The sequence below is a fragment of the Equus asinus genome, chromosome 13 (genome assembly GCF_041296235.1).
Source record: "Equus asinus isolate D_3611 breed Donkey chromosome 13, EquAss-T2T_v2, whole genome shotgun sequence".
In the NCBI taxonomy this organism is placed as follows: Eukaryota; Metazoa; Chordata; class Mammalia; order Perissodactyla; family Equidae; genus Equus; species Equus asinus.
The window spans coordinates 7,388,000-7,402,150 of record NC_091802.1 but is presented as its reverse complement, the minus strand read 5'-3'; the positions used below and the strand labels follow the sequence as shown (position 1 = coordinate 7,402,150).

The 14,151-nt window shown below is 44.0% G+C and overlaps 1 protein-coding gene across 4 annotated transcripts in view; it reads left to right on the top strand.

The window, feature by feature from the left end:
- Nucleotides 1-2,595: 2,595 nt before the first annotated feature.
- MYOCD (myocardin) overlaps nt 2,596-14,151 on the top strand; it is a 94,224-nt gene continuing 82,668 nt past the window's right edge. For 2 of the 4 annotated variants that reach the window (XM_070482316.1, XM_014864175.3), the window contains exon 1: nt 2,596-2,956. In XM_070482316.1, the coding sequence (XP_070338417.1) occupies nt 2,902-2,956 (55 nt within the window). In that variant the 5' untranslated portion in view covers nt 2,596-2,901. Of the gene's footprint in view, nt 2,957-3,573; nt 3,599-14,151 lie in introns of those variants that run through there. The other 2 variants (XM_070482317.1, XM_070482318.1) reach the window with 2 other exon arrangements.

The following is a 14,151-nucleotide window of genomic DNA, read 5'->3' as shown; positions in this document are numbered from 1 at the left end:
ATGGCAGGACCGAGCTTGGTGGCCTGCCATCGCTGCATTAGCCTGACGCTTGCAAAGCATAGCAGCTTGGGAGATCTGTTCCCCTGGGGAACATCCTCTCCAAATTCCACCAAAAAAGCTTTTTTTCACAAAAAAATGCTTGCATACAGAGGGGGAAGGATGAGCTTCCATATGAGCATATTTATATCCATAGATATTCCACTCCTTCGGGGGTATAAATCTCAGAGGGCAGATGTCAGCAGCTCCGTGCTATGATGGGAAAATTGAGGAGGGCAATGGCCACCAGCATTTCCCAAACCCGCTCAGAAAAGAAACTATGCTCCCCTACACACACACGCACACACACTCGGGCCTGCAGAGGAAACATAATTTACTCCTGTCCAACTCTTCTAGGTCATGCAGACCCTTGCATTCGATGCTGGCTTCAGCTGTTTTCATCACAACTTTCACTGGAAGAACAGTTCTCTGCCAAGTTGCCATGTATCTCTTCTCAGCTCCACAGTCCTCAGGATAAAAATCTGTTTGGTTCTTTTTTTATTTTTTAATGTTACTCAGAATAGATTTTTCTCTACTCAGATCATTTAGCAACATTCCTTATCCCACCAATCGCTTTACCCAAAGTACCTCCCTGCTATGAGCATCCCAAAGCTTGTCAGGGTTCTTCCAGACTCCCGTGCATCCCCATTCGCAAGTCTCCCTCCACTTGACCTCTTTTCACTGAAGACGAGGAGCCTGGGGCTCGACTGGGGACAAGAACAGGCTGGTAGAAAGAGGGGTCGCTCCTCATCACAGGCAGAATAATACTCCCTCGTCACGTGTTCATGCCCTTCCCAGAAATCTGTAAATACGTTACATTACACAGCCAAGGGATTAAGGTCCATAAAGAGCTGACCATACACTAGGGTCTACCCAGGTGGGCCCAATATGATCACCAGGGTCCTCAAAGTGGAAGAGGGAGGCAGAGGGGGAGAGAGAGCAGAGCCATATCACAGGACAGGAACTTGGCCCACGATTGCTGGGTTGGCCACGAAACGAAAAACATGGGCGCCCTCTGGAAGCCGGAAGGGGCAAGGAAACAATTCTCCCCGGCTGCTCCAGAAGGGAAAGGAGTCCTGAGAACAGCCTGATGTCAGCCCAGGGAGACGTGTTTCTGACTTCTTACCTCCAGAACCGCCCGATAATAAGTTTATGTTGTTTTAAGGCACTAAACTTGTGGTAATTTGTTACAGCGGGACTAGGAAAGTAATACACTCTATATGGGAATGTTACATAATCACTGAGGGGCTCCTGCACATCTGTCAGCCTGTAAACAGGCCTCTGAGGTAGGGACACTATTTCCGAGGGGACCAGAGGCGGCAGTGCTCTGCCTCCTTTCTGACACATGAGGAATTAAATGGCCTATACCAGAAGACCTTAGTTATACAAACAACTGGTCAGATCCAAAGAATGAACTCCAGTATCAGAGGATTCAGGCAGAGGCCCAAATTCAGGATCTTAGAAGTTGTCCCATGAGCTATTGTCATATCAGGTCTTCATCTGTCACCGACTGACCTTTTAAGGGTTTAGAGGCCTCCTGAGACATAAGCAGGCTGTATGTAAGAGAGGATACCTGGGGGCCCACGTGAGCACAAGGTTGCAAATCAATTCAACCCAAAGTTGCGTACGTATATAGTTGGGTTTTTATTTTCTGTGCCGCTATGAAGGAAGCTTCTTGAGAGCAGGATCTTTGTCTCATATGTGACACCTGGCACATTCTAGATGCACAGTAACTCCGTGCTGGGAACCGAGTGGATTTTCCTCTGAGGGACTCACTGGTAGGAACAGCCTTTTAGCCTTTCCAAGCCGAGCCCACCCCCAGCTCTGACATCCCCCTGCTCCAGACACCCTCCCTCCTTGACTCCCACCATCGTTAGAGCCCCCATCGGGCGTCCAACTCGTGCATCTTCCCCCAGAGGGAGAGCACTGTGGATCTGCACACGCACTGAGTCGGGTTTGTCCCTTAAAAAGCACATCCCCGGAAAATGAAAGGCGTTTCATTTTCTCCGTGGACGTGCATCCAAGTCTGATACCGGGGGTGCGAGACGTGTACTCGTCCCTGCCAGTGCTCCTAGCCCCGCAAGCGCAGAGGGGATGCGGGACGCTGCTCCGTGGGAAGCCTGGCTTCTCTCCGAGGGCCAGCCCCTCTGCGGAGCGCCGCGGCGCGCCCGGCCCGCCCGGGGCGGGAGATCCCCGCCGCGCCGCCTCCCCGCCAGCGCCCGGCGCCCGGGGAAGCCCCGGCGGCTCCCACCACCCGGCCCGGCCGGGAGCTCCCCGCGCCGCCGCCGCCGCCCGCGCCCCAGCGCACGCCCCGCGCTCTGCAGCCGCCCTTCGCGTCCTCCGTGCCCGACCCCGGCCCTGCCTCCCGCCCCCCGCGCTCCGCGTCCGCTCAGCCCGCCGCAAAGAGTTAAGACCCCGCTCCCCAGACTCCTCTGGCGGCTGCAAGTCCCCGGTCCCCGCTCGCCGCTCCTGATTGGCTGAGCTCCTGTCAGTAGTAAAAAAGTATCAGATAGCAAACTTGGGACCTTCATAAAGGCGTGGTGGTGATACTCCGCAATCGCTGGCAGCCGATGACATCAGCCAAGAACGCCTGGGATGCCGCTGCTCCTGGCCAAACTCAGAGGAGGAGGAGGGTCCTGCTGGCTAAGAGTTAATTAGCCCCGCACAGCGAGGGGGGAGCCGCCAGTTTTCTGGGGACACTGGTTTCGGTCACTGGCTGCCACTGTACTCCTACCCAGGGGAGCTCACGGAGAGTTGGATGAATTCTGGGTTGTTAGCTGCGGTCAGCTGGGCTCCTGGGAGCCTGTTCCTGGTGGAAAACAGGGGGCGTCTGGCAAAGGGACCAGCGGCTCGCTGAGACTCAACATGACACTCCTGGGGTCTGAGCACTCTTTGCTGATTAGGAGCAAGTTCAGATCAGGTAGGGCTAAGGCATTTAGCATTCCTTCTTCAACTTTCCTCTTCTGCACTTCTCAGCTCTAGACTGGCTTTACAATAAATGTTTCAAAGCCTGCCGTGGCTACTTTAGTGTCGTTCCCCAAAAGCACATTTTGGAAGTGAAAAATTTTCTTTGACTTTGGGGGCCTTTAATGTCTTCCATTTTAAGTACTTTTGAGTTGTTGAGTGTGGTTTTTGTTTGCGAAAAGCCCAATCTTTTCATTTTATCTTTTTCTCTGTACCTGTGAATAGAATTTTTGGAGGGGTACCTCCGAAAGGAACAACTTGGGAAATGAACAAATAAGGGATTTCAAGTTTGAGAGCTGCCTAATATCAGTTATAACTGCTGAGAAGATGAACCTGAGGCTGTGTATTAGATGCAGGGGTCACTTAAAATGTAGCTAATCCAAACAAATGTATTTCCCAAAAAAGTCACTTGGGGGAAGTAAAAATAGCAAATTTGGAGCACACCAAGTATTTAAAATGACATCACTGTAGAACAAAAAAAGGCCAGTGCCACAAATATTTTTTCCCAAACCATCTGATATTTATAAATGGAGAATTTTCCCCCAAATTTCTACGTCAGTAGCGCATAGAGAAACTTCTCAAAGGACGCTGAGTGAAGGTGAGTGGAAGGGAGAGACGGGAATTCTTACTGCTCCTCACCAAGGGTTGGTGTAGGCGCCCGAGGAAGGTGGTGACGTGTGGGTGTCCACACGCAGACAGGGAGACACTCGTCTTCTTCAGTTCTTCGTCAATAGTTCTGTGTATAATACTGGTTTTATAAAAGTAGTAACAAACTGCTCAATAAATGGCAGAACTCCTACTTAGAAGATGGATTAACATTCCACGTGACAGGTGTTAGAAGGATGCTGGCACTGTTTGCTAAGTTTTCCTTGGCCCTTCTAAATGGGACCACTCAGTGTTTCACTTGGGAAGGATGTTTCCAACATGAGAAGAGTGGATGCTGGAAAGTAAGGATCGTCTGTGACTTCCTTCGATTCTCCTGGCTTTTAGATGTCTGTGGGGTCAGTTGGAGATTTTCTTAGGCTCTGTTCTGTTGAAATGAGATGAAACGTCGACAGCTTAGGTGGCCACAAGATTCAGTGCCCTGAAGCTCTGGGGAGGGGAGTCTGCCAGGCCCTGGGTTCAGCAGTGGCTTAAAGTCCTTCCTCTCCTTTCCATGGTGAGGTGAGGTGGTTGGTCTGTTAATCCGCTAGAGACATTGCCACTGCTTTGTAATTTGGTGAAAACTGCAAGGCAACACTGCCACCTTTCTGAAGCAGAGAGGATGCAGATCTGTTTTGCAAGAAGCTGTGTTCATTTCAAGTGCACCCTTGTCAGTTTTGTGTGGGAGGCAGAGGAGGGGCTGGTTTGTCTCTCAAAGGATTTGCTGAGGTGCTTGATAGTAGAATTGCAAAACAGACTTATCAAAGGAATCCTTCCTTCAGCCAACATGCAGAGGAGAGGGAAGACAGTTTGCGCTGCTCCTAATTCCTGTCTTAGTGGTTGGTGGAGTCCTGGCGTCCCCCAGGTAGACCCTGCAGCTTCGGAGAATTCCAATCGCCACTTCGCCTTTTTTTTTTTTTTCTAAGTTTGGATAAGTTTTTGTGTCATGGAAAGGGAAACCTCAGGAAAACACAATCTCAAAGCAGACAGGCATGCTTAATCCTTCACCTTGGATAAATGGGGAAGCTGGGGTCTGGAAATAGACAAAGTGGTTTGGTCACCTGAGATGCAAGGGATTGGTCATCTCCTGAAAGATAGAGAAGAAAAACAAGCAGAATGTAAAACTACATAAATGTCATGTTGAGGATGGTAATTATTCTTCCCGGAGATAATTACAGCCATAGCTGCACCAACACAGCAGTGTGGTGGCAGCATGCTAACTAGAGGGCCGGGCTCTTCCTAAGGAACTTGGTTTATTTTGTGGCTGACGATGGATAAGGAAGGCCTCTTCTCTGTTTTGATTTCTCTCTCTCTCTCTGTTTTCTTTTCCTTCTTTTCTTTCATGAGTTACTCAAAGTGTGAACTCATATAACTCTTTCCATTTCTCTGCTGTTTGCTTTGATGGTAGAACTTGTGTTCCATATTTCATTAAAAACATTTCAAAAAATAAATGAAACTAAATTGCCCTCTGATCATAGCAAGACTCCCCGTTATAGGGCTTGTTTATAAGCGGCCAGATGATGCCTTCCACTCTGAAATTGACATGTATGGCAACAGCGTCCAATCGGCTTGGTATAATCTGTGTTTAGGTGACCTTGTTATTAAGCACAAAATCGTGCTACGGGAGCAGTGATCTGTGAAAGTTTGCAGGTAGGGACATGTTTAGTGATATAAATTCATCTTATTTGGGAGGCTGCAGGGTTTCATGGTTGAGTGTGTAGGGTCCAGCGCCAAACTAGCTGGGTTTTTAGGAGGCACCTCTTCTTACTAGCCGTATAACCTTGAACCTTAGGTAAACTACACAATTCTCTCTGCCTCATTTTGCCTCGTTTGAGTAATGAGGATGATCATAGGGTTGTTGTGAGGATTAAATGTGATTACATAAGTAGAGCACTTAGAAAAATGCCTGGCACTTAGTAAGCCCTCAAAAAAATGTTGTTCCATTATGAATATTATTAGGCAGCTGGATCCGGCGTTGGTCACTTCCTTTCTGAGTCCTGGTTACTTAATCTGTAAATGTCAAGGTTGGACTAGGTGATCTCTCAGACTCTTTAGGAACATTTTATGCTTCTCTGAAAATGCGTAAAGATTGGGAACAAGCAAAATTGTGATTGGCCTGTGTGGGACTTGGGCATAAATGGTAGGCAGTTTACATAAATGCGATAATGAGCATTACTTTTAAACTAACCACATTTTTACCGTTTTTAATCTTCTCACTGTTCTTTTGTCAATATCTGTAATCAGTATCACTGTCAACAATTTTCCTCAATAACATAATCCTTGTGTCAACAAAACGTGAAGGTTCGTATATATGTATGTATACACACATGCACAAAGGATCAAAAAGAGAGAGAGAGGGGTCCATTAATGGATTTTGCTTCTCAGGAACTGTTATGTTTCTTTCGTTTCTTTCTCTTTTTCTCCTCTTCTTACTCAAACAGCCTGTGCAAAGGCAGACTCTGGAATCTGCCATGACTTTGCCTTCATCCCCCACAAATTTAGGGTTGTCAAATTCAGCAGATAAATATACAGAATGCCCAGTGAAATCTGAACTTCAGATAAACAAGGATTAATTTTTTGCATATTGTCATATTGGGGACACAATTTTATCTGAAATCTAAATTGAACTAGGCATTCTATATATTGTCTGGCAACCCTACCTACAATCTGAGCAGTCTTTGATCTACACTCTCTGCTGTGCCATCCAATATCCCACCAAACTCTTGAGATTCTGGGTGCCCAAAGACTCCTCAAAATGCACAATTTGCATCTTAGGCATAAAAGTAGGAGACTCAGAATGAGGGGATGGGGTGCCATGAGCATGAACTCTGGTTCCTCTAGGGTAGAGCCAGCCAACACCACATTCTTCTACTTCCAGCAACATCCAGGGACAGGCCTCCAGAGTCTGCGATTACTGTTTGTCCTTCCAGAGAAAGCAAGGGACATCTAAGGGCTCCGAAGGTTGTCCTCTCTGTGCCTTCTCTGTCCTCCATCCTTCAGATCCCCTAAAGGACTACTGATTTCTGCTTTAAGCTAGATCCTTAACATCTGTGGGACTGGATTTTCTCTGCTATGAATCGAGGAGATTGAACTAAGAGTTGGATGTGACACTATTGAAGAAATTTCCACTGTGATCTCAAGAGAAGCCCAGGCTCTGGCCCTCCCATCACTGTGAGTTAGTTTTATAACCTAGGACAAATCATTTAACCTAGAAGAGTGCCTCATTACGTGTTACGGGAAAGGTACTCTTCTAGGCTAAATGATTTGTCCTAGGCTATAAAACAAATTATATATATATTTAGCTAATTTAATTGACCTCTTTAGATCTCATTTTTGTCATCTACAAAATAGAAGAGTTTGACTGATTCATCTCTAAAGTTGCTTTCAGCCCTAAGATTTGATATTTTTCCAAGTGAATGGCCCTGAGTATTTTTGTAAAGTTTTGAAGACTGTGGGTTTCATAAAAGCATTACCATGACGTTTTGAACTGTTGTATTCTCAGGGAACTGGACATAGAGTACATGCTTAATAGATATTTTTTGAATGGATGATTGAATAATTCACACCCATCTTCGTAATTAACACGGTATTCTAAGAAGATCATTTCAATTGCTTCATAGGCTCAGTCAAACTTTCAATAACAGCTTTTGGATGTGAAGCCTACGGGAGCACAAGTATCTTGACTATTCCCCAATTCCATCTTGCTACTGAAATGACCAGTAGAATATTTTAAAAGTTTGAGAAAACTCGTTTCATTAAAATCTTTCAGGAAGTTCTACTAGCTGTAATCAGAATAGGAGGAAGTGGAGGGCTAATTGTCACTCTGGGCTTCTGCACAAACCCTTCATAGCTGAACTTCTTCCTTCCTTTGCTGACAGCTGCTAATTCCCTTCTCAGCAGCAGCATTAGTCTCTTGTTGCTGCTGTAGCAAATGACCACAAACTTAAACAGCACAAATTTATTCTCTAAGAGTTACAGAAGTCAGAAGTCTGAAAGGGTCTCACTGGGCTAAAATCAAGGTGTTGGCAGGGCTTCGTTCCTTTTGGAGGCTCCAAATGAGAATCTGTTTCCTTGTCCTTTCTAGATTCTAGAGGTACCTGCATCCCTTGGCTTGTTGCCCCTTCCAACATCATCAGCGACAGCAGTGTAACATCTTCAGATCTCTCTCTGACTTCCGCTCTTCTGCTTCTGTCTTCCATATTTAAAGAATCTTGTGATTCCACTGGTCTCATCCAGGATAATCTCCCTGTTTTAAGGTCAGCTGATTAGCAACATAAATTCCCTCTGCAGCCTTGATTCCCTTATGCCTTTTGTCTCAGTCAGCGTGGGCTGCTACAGCAACATATCATAGACTGGGCGACAAAACAACAGAAATTGATTTTCTCACAGTTTGGAGGCTGGGAGGCTGAGAGCAGGGTGCCCAAATGGTTAGGTTCTCTTGGGAGCTCTCTTCCTGGCTTGCAGATGGCTGCCTTCTTGCTGTGTCCTCACATGGCAGAGAGAGAGAGAGAACCAGAAAGAAAAAGAGAGGAGAGACAGAGAGCAGTCTCTGGTGTTTCTCTCATAAGGACACTAATCCCATCATGAGGGCCCCACCCTCACGACCTCCTCTAAACCTGATGATTTCCCTAAGGCCTGATCTCCAAATAGCATCACAGTGGGGCTTAGGGTTGCAACATGAGAATTTAGTGGGGGACAAAATTCAGTCCATAGGACCATGAAGGTAACATATTCATGGGTCCCAGGGATGGGGATGTGGACATCTTTGGGAGGGCCATTATTCTGCCTATGACAGCACCTTCCATTATGGCATTCCCAACTTCCACAACTCCACAACACCTCTGTCCTGCAGACTTTGTTCTAGCCATAATCCCAGTGATTTCCCTATCGTGGTCCACAGAAGACTAATTCCACAGGATGTTAACACTTGTGCAGCAGGAAATTTAAAAAAGAGGGAGGCAGAGGATACTGAAAAATTAAATTGGATTTTTTCTTTTTCTTTTTTTTTTGAGGAAGATTAGCCCTGAACTATCATCCGCTGCCAATCCTCCTCTTTTTGCTGAGGAAGATTGGCCCTGAGCTAACATCTGTGCCCACTTTCCTCTACTTTATATGTGGGACGCCTGCCTCAGCATGGCTTGACAAGCTGGGCGTAGGTCCGCGTCCAGGATCCAAATCAGCGAACCCTGGGCTGCCAAAGCAGAGCACATAAACTTAACCACTATGCCGCTGGGCCGTCCCTAAATTAGATTTTTTAACTACAGAATTTCTCAAAGACTTTAGTATTTCTAATGTATTTGTGAACTTCTAAAAGGCAGTGATTCCCAAACGTGTTTCACCTTTATTCACATAGCATCCCATAGGGCAGGTTTAAGTGGACAAACACGTTGTGGAAAATTCTGCTCTGAACAGAGAAGCTCACAGTTTCCACAGTGGTTTATTTAATGGGGTTAATCTCTATGTGCGGGCTGCTGGCAAGCCCTCCCCACCCACCCAGGTGAGAACTCCCCTGATTTTCTTTCCTGCGTGCTTATTTGCGTGTTGGCTCACTCTTTCACTCCTCAAACCTCTGTTCTTTATTGGTGCCAGGCACCAATGCCCCACCCCAGGATATCCATCGTAGGGTTATAATCCCTGTCCGCAAGAGTTGGCAGGCAACCTGGAAAATGCTGGATGAGAGTTATCTATTTATTAATTCACTCATTCGGCAAATATCTCTCCGTGTTTCCCTTGTAATGGAGACTGCCAGGAGCTGGGGACACAACTGGGGAGCAGAAAAGACACATTCCATGTCCTCATGTGGAATATTAGAACTCACCTTCTAATACTCTATTCTGTGCATGCTTCCGGCAAACTGTGCCTTCAGAAGTCCACGTGAGAACACAGTTAGCTGGACCTGAAAAGATGAGGGTATTTTAATTCCTAAATGGGAATTAAAAATCTTTTTTAAAAACCAAGGGACATTCAGGGTCTGGCTTGGGCCAGCTGCTTTAGACAACTGATCTGGCCTCATGTCCGACTGCATTGGACTTATTCACGTACCAAATGGCCTTCCCTCACCTCTTATTTACTATACAAGAGCCCCCACCTCCCCTCCAGCCCCCAGATCCTCTCTGCCTTATTTTCATCCATAGCTCTTATCACTGCCCCGCATATAAACGTGTTACTTGCTTCTTTGTTTATTTGCCCATGAGGGCTGGAAGTTTTGTTTGTTTTGTTTGTTTCCGCTGCTTTATTCTCTGGCACCTAGAACAGTGATTGGCATAGAGAAGGCACCATGAAATATGCATTGTAAATGCATTTTATTCTTCCCTCAAAGAATTTCAAAAGCAATAAAAGTAAATAATATGTGTTTTAATATACTTTTAGGCATGTGCGTGTTAAGACTAGAAAAAAGATGAATTTGAATGCAAAATTCAGACAACTGGTTACCTCTGGAGTGGGAGAGGCAAGATGAGGAGATGGGGTAGCCCGAAGTCAGAAAAAGGTTATTGGTAATGTTCTTAAGTAAGGCAGTGGTTGCATGCATGTTTATTATTAAGCAAATTAATTAAACAATGTTCATTCGTGGGTCAATGATGACAGTGTGACAGTGCAACATGGACTAAGGATTAGGTTAATCCAATTTTGTGTACCTGAGGTCCTTTATAAAAAAAGCTTTTTAAGACCAGAAAGAGTAGCATTCATCTTTTATCTACTACAATATGACAGACACAGTCAGTAAGATTTTATCAAATTAGATTGAACCAAATTGAATGGATTCTAATCTAATTGGATTAAGTTAGAGAATAGCAGAGTCCCTGGCAGAAGCAGAAGTGCTCAACCCCAAGGTTAGAATTTTACATACTTCAAAAAAGCCAAAACTGAATAGGAGATGCTGGAGCATCGCTTGACCTTTCAGCTCCTTTATTTCCATCTTTTTAGCAAGAACTCACCGGTCATCTAGCAGATGGTAACCAGCTATTTTGCAGCTCTGCCCAGATCGGGCAGGAGGAGCCAGCAGGTGCGTTTCACAGGTGTCTGCCTTCCCAGGCTCATTCCCGCGCTCCCACGGGCTGAGCGACGGTGGGAGCCCATCACCCGCTCTCTGAGTCCATGACCTTGGGAAAGTCAGCTCAGCTCCCTAGACCTTTGCTTCCATTACTGATAAAATGATTCTGCCGTTTGTGAAAGAAAGACGTTCCTAGAGTTATTGAGGGTTTCTTTTACAGAAAGAAGTCTCTAGTCCCCCTGTGGGAAGGAATTACTTGACCTGGTGGCATGTCAATTGCACAGGAGAGAAGCGTGGAGTAATTAAAAGGTTTTGATGAACATAAATAAGATTTAAAAACAACAACAACCATTAGCCAAATAATAGTTTCGCAGCCTTACGATTTTGGTACTTGGATTTCCAATGTTATTAAGCGGTAGTGTTGGGGTTTTTTGCCAGCAATTTGCACTAACTTCTCTTCTGATATCGTCCAGAATCACTGGTAAATCACGCTTTACTTAGCTAATCTTGGATCATCATTCTTAGATAGAATACGAAGTTCTCCAGATTTTGTTACAATAAAATGCATCATTTATTCCCAGAAATTTAGAATAAATAAGGCTGGTTCCTGGCTTTTATTCTCATGGAGCACAGCAAAGTGTCCTCTGGAGCCACTGAAGGAGGAATAATTTCTTTGTTTCTTTTCTCCTGTTAGTTTCAGGGAGGGTGAATTCTCCCATTTCCCTATAGACACTATTCGGCTACTCCTCTCACGTTTCAGTCACTCCAGTTGACACTTGCTGTATTCGGCCGCCTTAGGTCGTCAGAGGAGCAGTAGAATTCTAGCAGTAGAGACAGCGCATTAAGCCATTGTAGTATCGTGAAATGTATTTACTGGGTTCCCTCATGTGTAGGAATTTACCCATCACTAGGCATGTGTAGCAATGCTGAGTGAATACACAATCTCTGAAATACTTAGTATGTCTTGCCTAGCACCTCTTGTCTGGCACCCCAGTTTGAACAAACGCCCTCAATCGGCATCTCTTTTCTCTCAGCCTCTTAAGTGGTACAAAGTCATCCATTCTTTCTCATAAAATATAGTCAAATAGCCCCAGGAAATGTCCCCATTGCATAGATAAGGTGAAATGACAGGAAAATACCCCATAAACTGTTCTGCCTTTCCTATTTCCAGAAACTCTGTCCCTTCAGGAAGTCGCTCCCCTTTGTTCTCCTCAGGACTGGTTGGGCTGGTTTCTCGGTCTGAGGTAAAGTTCCACATGGGACTTTTTGATGCTCAAGCTCCAGATGGGGCAATAAGGTTCCAAAACAGGCTAAATCCAGAAAATGCTTTTCCACATTAATTGTGCAATAATCTCCTCAATACTTAAATGTCTTCACTATTTTGTGTCTCTTCCTGTCCTTGTCCAGATGTGTAAAGAATTTTACAAAGTTTCAGTCACAGCATATGTGTACGTTATACCCAGCCTTTTTATCAGGAAGTGTAATGTCCTAAGTTGTTTTTCAAGCTGCTACATAGCAACATAATTCTTGTTTTGAGGGCTGTATCATATTCCACCAAGTGAGTATGTAATAATTTACTAAACCTTCCCCACTCATATTGGAAAATTAAGCCAGTTATAATTTTTATATTATAAGTAACACGACTGTGAAAATCTGTATGCACACAGCCTTTTTCTTACTCTGGGTTGTTTTATAGGATACTCACTTTTTAGAGTAAATATCCAAGGATGGGAATAATGGAGATGAATCTTTGTGATCCACTCCGGTAGCTGGTATTTTTGGAGCACTTGCAATATACTAGGCTTAACCCTAGTCCTATTTTCACATGGCAATGAATGCTTGGCCCTGTTATAGAACTAACTGACTGATATTCAATGAGCTTTTCACACCTTTTCAGTCAAGAATTCAAAGGAAAAGGAGCCACAATTACCTGATACCTTTGGAAACTTCTATGTAATCTGTTATTTGAGGACCACCTGTTACCACATATGACTGGTGCTTCGTCAAAGGAGAAGAGAAGAGGATTAGGGGTTATGGAGAACCTATGATTGGTGGCACTTTTATTATCTCATTTAATTTTTACAAAAATGCTATGAGACAGATATGATTATCCCCCTTTTATGGATGAAGAAGCTGAGCCTCAAAGATATTAAACAACTTGGTGAGAGTAACATAACCAGCAAATGGCAGAGGCCAGATTTGATCCCAGTTGTTACCGTGCCGTGATGACCAGCTCTGTTACAGACTAAACCTCCCTCCTCCCAGCCTCTCCCCCCACCATATACCACACACCTGGACCAGTGGGTTTACTATAGCTCACTCTGGGCTAGAGCTCCAGGCATGTACCCAAATGTCATTATTGGCCTTGCTTTCCGAAATAGTGATTTATTAAGCTACTTGTTTCTAGTACTAATTAACCTATAAATTATATATGCCATCTCCCCCAAATCCCAGGATTTTTAATGAAACTTGACTATTTAAATCTCAGTTTGAGAAAAAAAAATTCAAGAAAATTTTGAAAACGAATAACAACAAAAGTAGACTTGCTCTAAGACAGTAATCATCTCTGAACAAGAACTGTCTAGCAACAGAGAGTAGAAGTGTGGTTGCCAGGGGCGGGAGGGTGGGGAAATAGGGAGAGCTTGGTAAAAGGATACACACTTCCAGCTGTAAGATGAGTGAGGTCTGAGGATCTAATGTATAACATGGAGACGATAGGTGATAGCACTGTGTTGTATAATTGAAATGTGCTAAGAGAGGACTTAAACGTTCTTGCCAAAAAAAAAGGTAAATATGTGAGGTGACGGGTGTGTTAATTAACTCAGTGGGGGAATCCTTTCACAATGTATACACATATCAGATCATCACGTTGTACACTTTAACTATATTATGATTTTATTTGTCAATTATATCTCAATAAAGCTGAAAAAATAAAATAAATATCTAATAATTAGTATTGAGTAAAACAGACAACTATTATCAGTGGGTCAGAATTGTGTGTGTATATGTATACACACGCCTACATTTATATGTATATGTATGACTTTAATTTCTAGTTAATTATTAATTATTAATCTCTACTAATAATGGTGGCTGTTCCAGTCAGCAATAAAATATGTAACGACAGTTTGTTGGGAAAATTGATGATCCATTTGGAAATAAATGAATTCAGCTATTTTATAATATATCTTAAAATAAATTCGATGTGGATTAAAGAACTAAGGAAATCTTTAAAATATTAGAAGAAAACAGAGGGGAGCAATTTTATAATCTTGGCATGGAACAAACCTTTCCAAGCATGTCACTAAGGTCAGAGTAGAAATAAAAATTGACATATTTGGCCACTTAAAAAGTTTAAAATGCTACATGGAAAAAAAAGTCACCGAAAGAAATTTAAAAGTCAAACAGTAGATTGAAAGAAAATACTTGAAATGTGTATGCCCGACAAAGTTATTAAAAGGACTTCTAGAAACAAGACTAAAAGCACATAAACTAGTGGGAAGAGAATTTAAGGGGGG